Below are 15,575 nucleotides of genomic sequence, written 5' to 3'. Positions count from 1 at the left end.
ATTCCAGATGTTGGTGACTTGTTCATTTCTCTTTTGTCATTGTCAGTCTTGCTACAGATTTGTTAATTTTATTGATCTCTTTAAAGAATCAGTTTTGTTTCATTGATTTTTTTCACTGTTTTTTTGTTTTCAGTTTCATTGCGTTCTGCTCTTATTTCTTTCCTTCTTCTTAGGGTTTATTTTGCTTTTCTTTTTCTAGGGTCTTGAGGGTGCATGCTTATAGTATTGATTTGAAAGACTTTTTTTTTCTAATGTAAGCATTTGGTATCATCAATTTCTCTTTCAGCACTTAACTGTGTACCACAAATTTTGATACATGTATTTTCATTTTCATTCAGTTTAGTGTACTTTTTTTTTTTTTTAAGATTTTATTTATTTGTCAGAGGAGAGAGAGCATGCGCACAAGCAGGGGGAGTGGCCGGCAGAGAGAGAAGCAGGCTCTCCACTGAGCAAGGAGCCTGATGCGGTGCTTGATCCCAGAATCCTGGGATCATGACTTGAGCCGAAGGCAGCCCCTTAACCGACTGAGTCACCCAGGCGCCCCCCTCCTCTTTTTTTTAAAGTTAGAGAGGTGAGGGGGTTGCAGAGGGAGAGGTAAAGAGAATCTTAAGCAGGCTCCATGCACAGCATGTGATCTTGACGCGGGGATTGATCTCACAACCCTGAGATCATGACCTGAGCCAAAATCAAGAGTTGGACACTTAACTAATTGAGCCACCCAGGCACCCCCGAGTTCAGTGTATTTCTTTTTATTCTCATGAGACCTCTACTTTTGAAAAAAATACATTTAAGTAATCTCTACACCCAAGTGGGGCTCAAACTCAAGATCCTGAGATCAAGAGTTGTATGCTCGGGGCACCTGGGTGGTTCAGTCATTAAGCGTCTGCCTTCAGCTCAGGTCATGATCCCAGGGTCCTGGGATTGAGGCCCGCATCAGGCTCCCTGCTCGGCGGGAAGCCTGCTGCTCCCTCTCCCACTCCCCCTGCTTGTGTTCCCTCTCTCGCTAGTGTCTCTCTCTCTCAAATAAATAAATAAATTCTTAAAAAAAAAAAAAAAGTTGTATGCTCTTCTGCCTGAGCTAGCCAGGCCCCCAAGAGACTTCCACTTTTACTCGTGGATAATTTGGAAGTGTGTTTAGTTTCCAAGCGTTTGGTTTCCTGTTACCTTTCTGTTAACGATTTCTGGCTTGATTTTATTGTGGTTGAAAAACACATGATATATAATTTCAGTTCTTAAAAATGTATTGAGATTTATTTATGGCCCAGGATATAGTTCTTTTTGCTGTATGGTCTTTGGGTACTTAAAAAGAATGTGTATTTTGCTGTCCTTGGAGCGTTTTATAAATATCAATTGGACCTTGTTGATTGATGGTTTTGTTGAGCTCTATAATCTTGTTGGTTTTTTGTCTAGTTCTGTCAGTTGTCATGAGACTGGTGTTGAAGTCTTCAGCTGTAATTGGAGATTTCTCTGTCTTTTCAGTTTTACTAGATTTTGCTTCATATATTTTTATAGCTTTGTTTGGTGCATACACTTTTACAATTGCTGTGTCTTCTTGTGGATCGGTGGATTGACCCTTTATTGATATATAATATCCCTCTCTGTCTCTGGTAATTTTCTTTGAAGTCTGCTTTATCAAATACTAATATAGCCACTCTAGTCTTCTTTTTTTGTTGTTTTTTTGTTTAACGCTTGCATAATATATCTTTTTCTGTTCTTTTATTTTCAGGCTGCCTATATTATATTTGAAATGACTTTCTTGTACATAGCATATAATTGTTGTACATATTGAGTCATGTTTTTTGTTACTGGCTTCTTCTCCAAATCTGAGATACATGAGGTAAAATGAAAAGTCAGGGAATTCACCACTATGTATTTTCTTAGGCCCCAAGGTTCTAGGCAGTCTGCCTTCTCCCTACTCTTCAGTCTTCTTTTGTATATAATGTGTAGGGTTTTTTGTTGAATTTAGCAGGAGGAGCAGGGACAAGTACATCTATTCCATCTTCCTAGGATTGGACATTCTAGGGATTTGTTTTATTTAGTATTGTATTCTCACTGCCTAGACCCATATAATTGGTGTTCAGTAAATAGTTGCTGTATGAATGAATTAATGGTTATGGATCAGAGTGCATTTCTTAATTTTATGTATAAAATATTTGATTTTTAATTGTAAAAACATCTTGAGAGTGTCATCGCACCCCTGCCTCTGGCCAGATTTAGTCATACCTGGGTAAATCAATTGTAAATTATCTTAATTTAATAGATTATTATTTATACTTTGCTAACCTTTAATAATCTGGCAGAAAATGAAAATTAGAGGAAAGCACATTTAGCCCTACATGTTTATATTCTTTATGCCTTAGTAATGTAAAGTAACAAACATACTCTTCTCAGTTTTATTATACTTTTCTGATAAATGAATTTGTAGAGATTGAGTGAGATGTAGACAATTATGCTCCTTAAAATAATTAAAGCCCACAGAGAATTTGGGATGTATAGACAGAAATCTTATTTCAAAACAATTTCTGTTGTGTTTTATTATTATTAGTTAGAAGCCCTATTTTTACTACCTTTGGAGATGGATTAAATTCAAATATCATACAAAATATTTGACAGGTGTCACCTGAAACAAGTTGTACCTCTGGATAAGGATCAGATTCAGGAAATATTTTTTTCCTCTTCAGTCTGAAAGAATTTTTATTGCCCTTCTGTTTAATTGGTGCTATTATAGGTCCCTTCAATAATCAGGAGATGGCGGAATGGTTTCAGGCGGGCTATTTTACTATGTCTTTATTGGTGAAGAGAGCATGTGATGAAAGCTTCCAGCCTCTTGGTGATATCATGAAAATGTGGGGAAGGGTTCCCTTCTCTCCCGGTCCAGCTCCCCCTCCTCATATGGTAAGTACCTTACAGCTCACCCAGAACACATACTAGACGAAGAAACCCTTGCTTCTCTTTGTAAACACAACCCAGATGTTGCATCTAATGAGAAAGAAACTGCACTTTTTGAAAGTAATTGAAACGGCAATGGGCAGTCTGGATTGTAGACTGCATACCTAGCTCTAACGATCTTTTCAAAACTCAAATACCTGTGTTCAACCCCACTCCCCCCACCTCCCCCCCACCAAATTCTAAAGAAACAAAATCCTTCAGTAGCTTCTCAGCAGGTATAGAATAAAAAACAACATCTTATCCTGTTTTGCCTATCAGGCCCTACATGTTCTGGCTCCTTATTTTTCTAAGCTCACTTCGAGCTTTTACCTTTATCTACTGTGCTTCAATTAAGTTGACTTTTTAGAGTTCCTTTTTGCCTCTAATTAGGATGCACATTCTCCTCTCCTCCCCTTCCCTTACCTCTTTTTGCCTCTTGTTTTCTGACTCATGAAGTTCCTAAATTTTAGGTTTACCTTAAAGCAAATAAATGTTACTAATAAAAAATTCTAGTGCTTTGGAATATTTTGAATTGAATACTTTTTTCTTTTCTTTTTTTTAAATATAAGTTACTGGTATTTTAACTAAAAATTGGATCATAATGTAACCTCCCTTGTACACTGACACTGGAATACCTTTGAAGGGGAAATCTTACTCCTCTGCAGCTGCGTCTGGGCTTCTCCCTATAGAGTTCCTTTTGGAGGGCTTTGGATGGGTGGATGCCTTACTTTTCCTTCTCCAGGTTGGAGTGTTGCGTGGCTGCTATAGTCAGAAGTGGCCGTAGCCAGACACCTTTAGTGTGAACACTGGGTCACTGCAGCAGCAATCACCATTGATTTATTCATTAGCTGCATAGTTAAGGCCTGTGCTAGGCCTTGTGGTAGGTTCTTATACAATCAAGGTAAATAGGACACAAACTCTCTTATGGTCATAGGGGTTCATAGGTAAGAACAGTGGGCATCAAACTTGTTTGGCCACAGCCCGTAGTAAAATAAGTGAGTTTTACATCATTACTCTGTACATTTATAACTCTATGTGTATATTTGTGAAACAAGTTTCACAAAGCATTTTGTGCCATGCACATATTTTCTTCCCTCCCTTCCTCCCTTCCTCCCTTTCCATATAAATGTTGATCTTGACCCAGTAATTGATGTCACAATCCACTGGTGGGTTGAGACCTCCTATAATTTGGAGAACAGTGATGATTCCTCAGTGAGGGGAATTATTTCTGACATTTCTGTTATAAATCCAAAGAAAAATGAATTGTGTCTTCTTGTATAAATATTTAACTTATATACCAAGTTTGAGCTCTATTTCCCTTTTCTGAAATTGGGATGAGTTATTGTGCATGTTTCAGAGCTGAAAGTTCATCCCTTGGAGCTTGTCATGTTTGCCCTAGCCCATTTCCTGACTTCTAGTTATAGGGGCTGAGCCTCAGTTATGGGAAGAACCATGGCAAGCTCTGCTTCTGTCAGCTGTTATTGCTGTTGCCCTGAATGGCACTGATAAGAAGAGAGTTCACCTTTATGATGAATGTACCTTGAAATGTAGTTGGTTTTTTTTTTTTTTTGAGATTTTATTTATTTATTTGAGAGAGAGCACAAGTCGGGTGAGGGTCAGAGAGAAAAGCAAACTCCTTGCTGAGCAGGGAGCACAAAGTGGGACTCGATCCCAGGACTCCAGGGTCACGACCTGAGCCGAAGGCTTAAGGACTGAACCACGCAGGCACCCGAAATGTAGAAGTTTTAGATTAACCAAGTGTAGCTTCCATCCTCCAGTATTTAATTGGAAAGAAAAATGTCCCCGAATTTCAGATGATCTCCACCCCAAGAAATTGTATATCCATTGTTTTGTTCCAAAGCATAGTCTATGTACGATAAAGATACAGACTATTCACTAATGATTTGCCTTAATCTATGTCACCCTTATGCTTTTATTATTTCTGTTATCTTCCACTTCACATTTCATTCTTTTCCCAATTTTAACTTTTCAGAATTTAAATTCCAGCTATGTTACTTGAAACACAAACTAAAATTTATTTTTTCTAACCTCATACACACACACACACACACACACACACGTACATATTTTTAAGATTTTTTTTTTTTATTTGACAGAGTGAGTGAGAGCACAAGTAGGCAGAGTGGCAGGCGGAGGCAGAGGGAGAGGGAGAAGCAGGCTCTCCACTGAGCAGGGAGCCCGATGCGGGGCTCAATCCCAGGACCCCGGGATCATGACCTGAGCCGAAGGCAGACACTTAACTGACTGAGCCACTCAGGCGCCCCTCTAACTCATGATACATTAATAGCAATAGAAACACCTAATTTGGGGGTGGAAAGTTATAATTTTCAAAGCTCTTTCATATTCTGTTAATGTAAAACTTCTCAGCATCTTTAACAAGACATACTTCTACGCTGCTGTCTATATTCGTTATGGGCCCTTGTCAAATTCCTACTGTAACGTTAACTTCAGATAATTTTACTCCTTTCTGAAAGCTTTGTCCCGTTTCTCTTAATTTCTGCGTGATCTCCAGATTTACAGATCACTTTTTTTTTAAAATAAAGATTTTATTTATTTATTTATTTGACAGAGACACAGGGAGAGAGGGAACACAAGCAGGGGGAGTGGGAGAGGGAGAAGCAGGCTTCCCGCGGAGCAGGGAGCCCGATGTGGGGCTCGATCCCAGGACCCTGGGATCATGACCTGAGCCGAAGGCAGACGCTTAACGACTGAGCCACCCACTTTTAACACTGAGAAATAATACATTTTTTGTAGTGACTCTGGAGTACAGTACAACATTTAACTTCAAGGGTAGGAGGAGAGAACAGCCCCTGAAACAAGGATCCCTTTCCCACCCTAGGGAATCTCTTATAATGCAGACACCACCTTTTTCCACTAGATGGCATTCTTTAGTTTTTTAAGAGTTTTTGTAATAGTTGAGTGTTTTGGAGCATAAAGGGGAGGTGGGAAGTGAAGGTCTGAGATTCAGTTTGCTTTCAGATAATATGTGGTAAATGGCTTTTATGCTCTTTGCAATTTGTTCAGGGTGTTTCTTCCCCTACCCCTTCACTCCTAGGGAGAGTTGGACCAGGAACGACTGACCAGGCAGCAGGAGCTCACGGCCTTGTACCAGATGCAGCACCTTCAGTACCAGCAGTTCTTAATACAGTAAGAGCAGTAACGCAGTAGGGTGCACTGCAGTATTCAAAGTGTCTTTATTTAAAAAACATTTTTTTGAAGAGTTTATTTGAGAGAGAGTGCACAAGAGTAGGGGGAGGGGCAGAGGGAGAGGGACATACAGAATCACCCCTGAGTGCAGAGTCTGATGGGGGGCTTAATCCCAGGACTCCAAGATCATGACTTGAGCTGAAACTAAGGGTCTGATGCTCGACCGACTAAGCCTCCCAGGAATCCCTAAGTGCCTTTAGATAAAATCTCCCAAGTTTCACCTTTTACAGCAGAGAACTAAAAGTTTATAGGATACTTCAGTCACCTAGCTAGTGGCATGTTACCACTATATATTTGGAGTTTGGTCTTACCTTCTTAAATACCAGAAATTTGCAGAAAATGACACATAACTAGAATTTCACTCTTTAGCTCCTAAAGCAAGAAACAAAAGCATTTTAAGAATTAAATGCCTCCTAAATAGCTCAACTTTGAATGCCACAGTGAAAAAACATAGATGAGAGGGCAGGAAAGAAGTAAAAATTTATACTGTTAGCATTGGTGTGGAATGATGGCAGAATCACTTAGATTATGTGTCCCTTTGGTAGAAGTAGTAAGATTTGCTGTCATCTGGTGCAAAGATTGGCAAACCGGCTTGATCTCTGTTGTCACGAGCAGGGTTTTATAGGAATACAGCGACACGCTTTTGTTGGTGTGTGGTCTACGGCTACTTTTGCACGGCAGTGGCAGAATTGAATAATTGCATGTGGCCTGCAAAGCTGAAAATATTTACTGTCTGGCTCTTTACAGAAAAAAAATTTTCTACCTCTCATCCAGTTGGGGAAAGAGAAATCTTTTTTTTTTTCCCCAAGATTTTATTTATTTATTTGACAGACACAGCGAGAGCAGGAACACAAGCAGGGGGAGTGGGAGAGGGAGAAGCAGGCTTCCCGCTGAGCAGGGAGCCCAATGCGGGGCTCGATCCCAGGACCCTGGGATCATGACCTGAGCCGAAGGCAGACGCTTAACCGAATGAGCCACCCAGGCGCCCCGTGAGAAAAAGTCTTAACCTAAAATTTTCCAAGCTGAAACATAAATTTTGAGAATTTTTATACAAGTGATTTTATTTTTGCGAAAGGTGCTTCATGTGAAAGAAGCTATTCAAATCTGTTTTTCACTTGCTTTCTGATATTTTTGGGGAGTTTGACAGTTTTTGACATTTTGTAAATTTTTTTTTGCTGTCCTCTTTGAGCATGTTATCTAGAAGTTCAGTTCTTTTTAGAATGAAGTAGAGAATTTTCTGTGTAACTATCCTTATCATGAAGAATTTTTAAGATTTATTTGATAGCTATTTCTAATGATGTTTTTGGGGGGTGGTGGACTGACCTTTGTCTTTCAGTATCTCAGTAAAGTGTACTAAATGTGCATAGACAGGTTACACTTTATTTTATTTTTCGAAGACAACAATATGCACAGGTTTTGGCTCAGCAGCAGAAAGCAGCCCTGTCTTCGCAGCAGCAGCAACAGTTGGCACTTCTTCTCCAACAGTTCCAGGCTCTGAAAATGAGGTAGGTGGTCATTCTATGATGTGTCGTATCTGTGTGTGTGTGTGTGTGTGTGTGTGTGTGTGTGTATTAAAGAGAAGAAAGGAAATTTTAGTATAATGTGTGAACTCTGGTATCAAAATACCCACACAGGACACATATGTGTGTATTGTGTGTAAAACCAGAATATAGCTTTTAAAAATAGTAATTAAGCTGGCAATAAAACATTTTTGATCTTTTTACTTATAGAGGATAAATTTCAAATCAGAACCTCAGAATAATGACAATATTGGGAAAGCAATGTATTCTTACAGAACCAGCAAAAAAAAATTATAGTCTAGATGTTTAACCTCCTTTTCACCCATGAGATCTCAAGAAAGATACACTGCCACACAGAGTAAAAATTTTTCAGAACCCAAAAGCCATTAAGATAAGTCTGAGGAAAAGTAAATTATGCTAAAAGTCTTAAATTTCTGTAGTTTCAGATTATCATTCAGGGCAGTACTTGCTGTACTTCCTTCAGAGGTATCCGTGACTGTCTTAAAAACTTTACTGTCCGATTTAACCAAAACCTTCCACATTTCTCTTTTCAGTCCTAACCCAGCGAGTGAGGTGGGCACGTTAGGCGGTAAGGTGCCAGTTTACAGATGGATAAACTGATACACTGAAAGGCTAAAGAACTCAGTTGACATAATACACAGAGAACTTCAGAGACAGAACTAAAATGAAGACCTTTTGACTTATGGTCTATGGGTTTTTCATTATAACATGCTGCCTCTTTTACTCTTATTGACATATTCTGAGTTTTTTAAGACCATAGGTATATGCATTATCTAGAAATCAACATTTGTTAATACCTTGATTCAGAAGTATTGATGACTGGGCCTCTATCTTTGTTCCTCCTCTAAACATTTTGGTAGTGTTATGGTTTAGTTAAAACAATGAAGGAGTTTTCTGGACAAATAGCCTGGAAATGTAGAAATTCCTCTTTATCTGTTTTTGCAAATGACAAGAACAAGTTGATTTTTTTATTTCCCTTTTGCAGAATATCTGATCAGAACATCATTCCTTCAGTAACTAGGTCTGTGTCGGTGCCAGATACTGGTTCTATCTGGGAGCTTCAGCCAGCAGCCTCACAGCCTACAGGTAAGAATTGGAGCTTGGTCTTCAGTGTAGCTCCAAAGATTTAGACTCTTACTTTATAATTCAATTTTTTTAAAATGTGTCAGTTTTTGAACCGTTTTATGTTGAATAGTAACAAATAGTCTCATTTTTTAATAGACCCCAGCAAAGGATTGAAAATATTATTGAAAATATACTGTTAAGGATTTGCTAGAAGTGTTTAGTAGATAAATTTCATGAATTTGAATCAGCCTCTCTCTTTATGTTGCTCTAACCAGTGTGGAAAAGTCCTATGAATTGTTTTTTGACTTCTTCTGCCAGCCAGAGTGGAAAAAGAAAAAAAAGCTTAAGTAAAAACATCTGTTCTTTTGAGTGAAGGGTTAATATATAGCTTAACACTATAGGTACCCAGAAGTTTTGGGATGAAAAAAGCCTGCTTTAAAGTGAACACCCTACCTCATTCTCTGATCATTTTGCATCTAATTAGAAAATTTGGGTCTGGGATTTTTAAAAAGTCTTGATATTGGTGGAACACTGATGGATTTTAAGGTTTAATACCTGCAGAGGTAGGTAGTTTGAACCATGGATAGTCCTTAAAAGAGGTTATAGTTGGTGTTGACAATTCTCAGGAACCATAGGCATTGATGGGTTTTTCTTAGAGCACTTGAGCTTGTCAGGTGGTAGTCTCTTGCTAACACTGATCCTGGGGATTATAGCAGGAGAAGGACTGATTATCATCCCTCATCAACTTTCCCTGCTCTGTGTACCTTATTTTTTCTTGGTAGCCGTTTATAGTTCGGATGTTAAAATAGTCTCCAATTTTGGGGGGACTATTTATAAGTACCTTATTAAACAGTTTCTTTCTTTGGGTATGATACCAAATAGTCCATTCTTTTTATACAACCAATAATTTATAGTATAGAAATACTGTAGGGAATAGAGAATGCTGGAAAGTGGTATCAGCAAACCTTGTGCTGGCAGTAGGAAAGCAGACTCAGAAGCCTTTATCTATTTATTTACTCCTGCATCTGACTCTGTGCTGCCTTGCAGGTCAGTAGGACCTGTTGTCATTTGTGAGACCTTCCCAGCCTTTCCAGAGGCCTCCCCAGCTCCAACTGTACCTCTTTCTTTCTCTTTGAAGTAAAATTCATATAACATAACATTAACCATTTTTAGATGAGCAATTCAGTGGCATTTAATACATTCACAATATTATGCAACTACTTAGTGCTCTCTAGTTTCACAGTTATATACCTCTCTTGACCCCACTCTCTATTGGGCGTGCAGTAAGAGGTTGTATGGCTTCTGGAAATATTGTGGGCTTTGGGATCTAATACACTGGGATTTAAATCCTGTCATGGCCACGTGCTTGGTGTGTGTCCTTGGGAATGTTATGAAACTACCCCTGACCTGTAGCTTATTCATCTGTAAAGATGGGGGATATGAACATAAGGTTTGTTTGTTTTGAGAGAGAGAGAGAGAGGGAGAGCAGAGGGTGGGGGAGGGGCAGCGGGAGAGGGGGAGAGGGAATCCTAAGCAGGTTCCATGCCCAGTGTGGAACCCGACACAGGGCTCGAGTTGGATGCTCGAACGACTGAGCCACCCAGGTGCCCGTCTTATAGGGTTTTTTGAGGATGAAATTAGTTTCCCAGCAAATGCCTGGTAATTTCTTTCCTTCTAGATGTGTTGAAGGATATTGATTTAAACCAGAGCCCATTGGCAGTTTAGTCTACCTAAAAGCAGCACAGATATGTATGATGGAGCTTATTCAGGGACAGGGAAACAGCTTTTTCATTAATGCTTGTGGATATGTGATCATGTATGTAAGCTCTGATAACCTTCACTTTTCCCCTTATTGTCTTATAGTTTGGGAAGGTGGTAGTGTATGGGATCTTCCCCTTGACACCACAACTCCAGGACCTGCCCTTGAACAGCTTCAGCAAATGGAGAAGGCCAAAGCTGCAAAGGTCTGAAACTCCTTCTTCCATAGCAGTGCATGCTTTCCATCTGTAGGACATAGGCATTTGTTTACCGATGTCTCTCTCTGGCTAACTCTGCTTTTTCCTATTAGTTTACTGTTACTTAGCTGGTATAAGCACATTCATGTTCTATCCTTACTGTTCCCGCTTTTCCCAAAAAAGACCTCAAACAATGAAAATTAACAAGTTTAAATTAAATCACTTAAAATTGATTGGTTGGTTGACACATTAATGATTATGATCAGATGTATACTTTAATTACATTATTCATGGTATAAACACTTGTTATAAATTCTAAGACCTAGGAAAATAATACACTGCATTGCTTATCAAACCCTTGATCTGTGGCTTGAGTTCCTACATTGAATCTTTTTTTTTTTTTTTTTGAAGATTTTATTTATTTATTTCACAGAGAGAGACACAGTGAGAGAGGGAACACAGGCAGGGGGAGGGGGAGTGGGAGAAAGTGAAAGCCTTCTCATGGAGCAGGGAGCCCGATGCGGGACTCGATCCCAGTACCCTGGGATCATGACCTGAGCAGGAGGCAGACCCTTCACTGAGCCACCCAGGCCCCCCCCCCCCCACCACATTGAATCTTTATAGCGGTTTTAGTTTACATTTCTTACTATCCCCAGACATGTGGTTGAAAAGCTCAACATAACATTAGATCCCATGTTCCATTCACATCTTCTGGAGGAGCAGGGAATCTTGAATTTTGGTTTTTAGTATTTTTCAGCTGGAGATGTCTTATCAACACTTAGTGTCATTGTAATGATTCTGAATTCTCATGCCTCTGGGAGAATCTTGTTCCTATTTTATACTTAATGTATTCTTATCATCTGAGGTAGCGACAGTCTCCTTATAGTGCACAGAAAGGGTTCATGGTCTGTCTCCATAAATGAGCAAGAGACCATAATTCAGCTAATTCTTTAGAGTGTACTAGTACTGTAGTGCTTTGTGCTGGGAACACATAGATGATGAGGGAGGGTTAGGAAGTTGCAATCTTTTGTGTCTGGGGTGTGTGTGTGTGTGTGTGTGTGTGTGTGTGTGTGTGTGTGTGTGTGTGTAAGTGGGTGGGGGCAATGACACACAGGCACGTAACAGAGTTACAGGTTAGTCAGGAAAGCACATGGGCTAGCTATTCTCACCCAGTTGGAGAGGTGGGTGTCAGGAATTGGGTGACACTGTTGATGGACAGTAATACCTGCACTAATTTTCACTTGAAGAACAGTAGGATTAACCCAGTTGAAGGAAACAGTTCCTGTAAAGGCTCAGAAATGCATGAGAACATACTGGCTCAGGAAGCAGCTCAATAATTTGGTCTGGCCTGGAGCCATTGTGTGTCTGAGAGATAAGTGAAGAGCGAGGAGGCTAAGATGAGGCAAGCCAGTCATGAGGGCCCTTACACATGTCCTGGTAGAGGGTTAGAATTTATTTCAGGGTGAAGGATGGTGTTATGTGTAAGCCAGGAATGATTTTTTTGGTGGAACTTAAGATGTGCTGGGGAATGTGAGCAAAACGGATGCCGGGAAACCAAGTAAGGGACTTTTAGAAATGTGGATGAGAAAGTGAAAGCCTAAACTGTATGTGTGGCAGTGAGAAAGGAGATGAGGTGCTGGATTGGACTAGTAACTAGGAATTATAAATGATAGAATTTGTTAAGTGGTTGGTCTTCAAATTTTAAAGAAGTCTGTGATTTTTCACACTAGCAGCTTTACAACATTGCTATTAAAACCTTGTAGACACACTGTTAGATCTTGAATCAGAAAATCCTTGTAGGGATGAGCAGAGTGCCACCCCAAGAGAATTCTGATGTTACTCTCCTGGTGGTCTCCTTCTCCCATGTCTAGGAGATGGGATGTGGTAGTGTGGAGTGAGGAGGTAGCTAAATGTCGGGGGAGAGCCCATTCAGTTTAGGAGAGCGTGACACTGTTCTGCCTACTGCGACATACCAGAGCTGAGTTCTCACAGAGCTGGTTTCATCACTCACTTGCAGTACAAGCAACTGTGAATGGTGTAGTGTCTGCATCTTCCAGCTTCTCCTGATGGTACAGGTTGGTGATGTTGGAGTGTTTCTCTGCTTGGCCACAGGTTTCTTTTTCTTCTTCCTTTTTTTTAAGATTTTACTGATTTATTTGACAGAGATGCTGCGAGAGAGGGAACACAAGCAGGGGGAGTGGGAGAGGGAGAAGCAGGCTTCCCGCCGAGCAGGGAGCCTGATGCGGGGCTCGATCCCAGGACGCGGGGATCATGACCTGAGCCGAAGGCAGACGCTTAACGACTGAGCCACCCAGGCGCCCCTGGCTTCAGGTTTTTAAGAGTATTTTCTTGCAATCACAGCTAGAGCAGGAGAGAAGAGAGGCGGAAATGAGGGCAAAACGGGAGGAGGAGGAACGGAAGAGGCAAGAAGAACTGCGGAGACAGCAGGAGGAAATCCTTCGGAGGCAGCAGGAGGAAGAAAGGAAGAGGCGGGAGGAAGAAGAGCTTGCCCGAAGGAAACAGGTACACCTCGGAGAACACGGACCCCAGAATTAGCCCTGAACCGCATTCATGGTTCTTGGGACATGGTCCCTCTGAGGTTGAGAGGGAGTTAATAGCAGGATTGGGATTAGAGCCTTAGGAGATTCACTTCCTTTAGAAGAAATATCTGTGACCCAGTAGCAGCCCCTGGCGGGTAGCTTCAGTCCTGGTAAATAACCGGAGTTGATTTCTTTGAATATTCTCAGTTAGATTTCGGAAGTAACTGAGTCTTTGCTTTATAACCAGTGATGATGAACAGTTTTTGTGGACTTTGGCTGTTTATATTTCGTTTTTGGGAATTCTCTGTTCATGTGCAGGACCCATTTTTCTGTTGGGATTTTTACAAATCCCATTTGAAACAATCCACTCTGTAATGGACCCAAAGTCCACTTTATCTCACATTTCATACCCGTTGTTAGCCGCAAGAGGTACTCTGTGGAAAACAAAAGGGTCCCTGCTGAGATTAGATTTGAACTACTAATATTTCTTAGGGTTACACTCTGCAGTAGCATGTAAGGGCTCTAAGAAGTATTGCAGTAAAGAAATCAGTTAACTTCTGTGTTGCTCAGTATTTCTTAAATTTTGACAGTGAGACACTTCCCCTTTTTTAAGATTTTACTTATTTATTTGAGAAAGAGAGATCACGAGCAGTGGGGAGGGGCAGAGGGAGAGGGAGAAGCAGACTCCCCTCCAAGCAGGGAGCCTGATGCGGGGCTCCATCCCAGGACCCTAAGATCATGATCTGAGCCAAAGGCAGATGCTTAACTGACTGAACCACCCAGGCGACAGAGACCCTTTTCTTTGTACTTGACATGGGGGATTTCGTTCTTCAGAACACATTCTAGAATACACAACTTTGCTCAGTACTTCTGACTAGAGAGCTTATTTCTACCACACCAGGCATTTTTGGTTGCTATGTTGATTTGACCTATGTTCTGGGTTCTCTGTTGATTTGGGGGGGTGGGTAAATAAGGATTAATGGTACCAAAGAGAAGCCAAAGCCTCAGGCCTCCTGTAGCCCTTTCTGGGGTTAATTAGTAAATGCAGTAGCTAATGTAGAAACTAGGATGGACTCTCAGTGTAGTGCTATTTAACTGCTGCTGTTTTATTTTATTTATTTTTATTTGTTTATTTTTTAGAGAATAGAGCGTGTGTGTGCTTTAATGGGTGGGTGGTGGGGATAGGGGCAGAGGGAGAGGGAGAATCTTTATTATTATTTACTATTATTATTTTTTTTTTAGAGAAAGGGAGCAGGGAGGGGAAGAGGGAGAGAGAGAAAATCTCAAGTGGACTCCACACCCAGTGTGGAGCCCGATATGGGGCTTGATCCCTCAACCCTGAGATCATGACCTCTGGGCCAAAATCAAGAGTCAGACACTTAACCGACTGAACACCCAGGTGCCCCACTATTTTAAATACAAATTATTTTAATTGTTGATATGTTTACTTCCCAACTCTTTTTACTCTAGATCCTGGTTATATTCTTTTTATATTTACTGTTGACAGAGCCTTAGCAGCACATAGTCTGTTTCTTTTCAGGTTATAATGGGATATACAAATCAAGATCCAGAGTTTGTTTCTTTCTGTGTGTCTGTCTGTCTCTCTCTCTCTCTCTCTCTCTCTCTCTCTCTCTCTCACACACACACCTTTTTTTTTTTTAATTTAGGAAGAAGCTCTGCGACGCCAAAGGGAGCAAGAAATTGCATTAAGGCGACAGCGAGAAGAGGAAGAAAGACAACAGCAAGAAGAAGCTCTTCGGAGACTGGAAGAGAGGAGGAGAGAAGAGGAGGAAAGGCGGAAGCAGGAAGAGTTGTTACGCAAGCAGGTGACAGATGGTTTGCTCTTCTCATGGCTTCTTTGAAGCTAGGAATTTGTGATTAGAAAGTGTTTGGATAGGAGGATAGCTTATTTACTGAAAATTATTAGAAGAGACCTGACTCTTACTACTTTTGTAATGACTGTCCCAAAGGTAATTGCAGAAGCTGGACAAAATATCAAAGAACCAAAAACCCCCAGGATACCAGGGAGAAATCTAAAGAAGGCCTACCCTTTAAAAAACCAAATGAGAGATCTGCAAGTTGACCACTTTTGCCTGAGGGTACTCTCACTTTTCTGAAGTGCACTATTCAGTGCTACTTCGTATTTTCATAGGCTGTGTAACAATGGGCACTATCTAATTCTAGTCCAACCAGGTCATTCTGCCACTTACAGGCAGCCAGAACCCCTAAAGCATTTCCTTTTAATGTTTAAGAACTTAGAATTTTTTTTTTTAGTAGACTTTATTTTTAGAGCAGTATTAGATATTCAGAAAAATCTG

The 15,575-nt window shown here is 40.4% G+C and overlaps 1 protein-coding gene across 11 annotated transcripts in view; it reads left to right on the top strand.

Annotated features, from left to right (window-relative positions):
- Positions 1-15,575, top strand: part of GIGYF2 (GRB10 interacting GYF protein 2) — a 146,656-nt gene that overhangs the window by 99,255 nt on the left and 31,826 nt on the right. For 10 of the 11 annotated variants that reach the window (XR_015767833.1, XM_088021498.1, XM_088021497.1 and 7 more), the window contains 7 exons: positions 2,729-2,895; positions 6,005-6,096; positions 7,554-7,661; positions 8,683-8,783; positions 10,626-10,726; positions 13,079-13,240; positions 14,925-15,083. Coding sequence is in view for 10 of the 11 variants with exons in the window: in XM_088021498.1 (XP_087877624.1) it covers positions 2,729-2,895; positions 6,005-6,096; positions 7,554-7,661; positions 8,683-8,783; positions 10,626-10,726; positions 13,079-13,240; positions 14,925-15,083 (890 nt within the window). In the remaining variant the exon portion in view is untranslated. The remainder of the gene's footprint in view (positions 1-2,728; positions 2,896-6,004; positions 6,097-7,553; positions 7,662-8,682; positions 8,784-10,625; positions 10,727-13,078; positions 13,241-14,924; positions 15,084-15,575) is intronic. The other variant, XM_088021499.1, reaches the window with a different exon arrangement.

This window comes from Eumetopias jubatus, unplaced genomic scaffold (assembly GCF_037043125.1).
Source record: "Eumetopias jubatus isolate StellerSeaLion01/CBP00866 unplaced genomic scaffold, mEumJub1_p1.0 scaffold_3, whole genome shotgun sequence".
Taxonomy (NCBI): Eukaryota; Metazoa; Chordata; class Mammalia; order Carnivora; family Otariidae; genus Eumetopias; species Eumetopias jubatus.
Note: the sequence above shows the minus strand (reverse complement) of the source record. Positions and strands in the feature narration are given on the sequence as shown.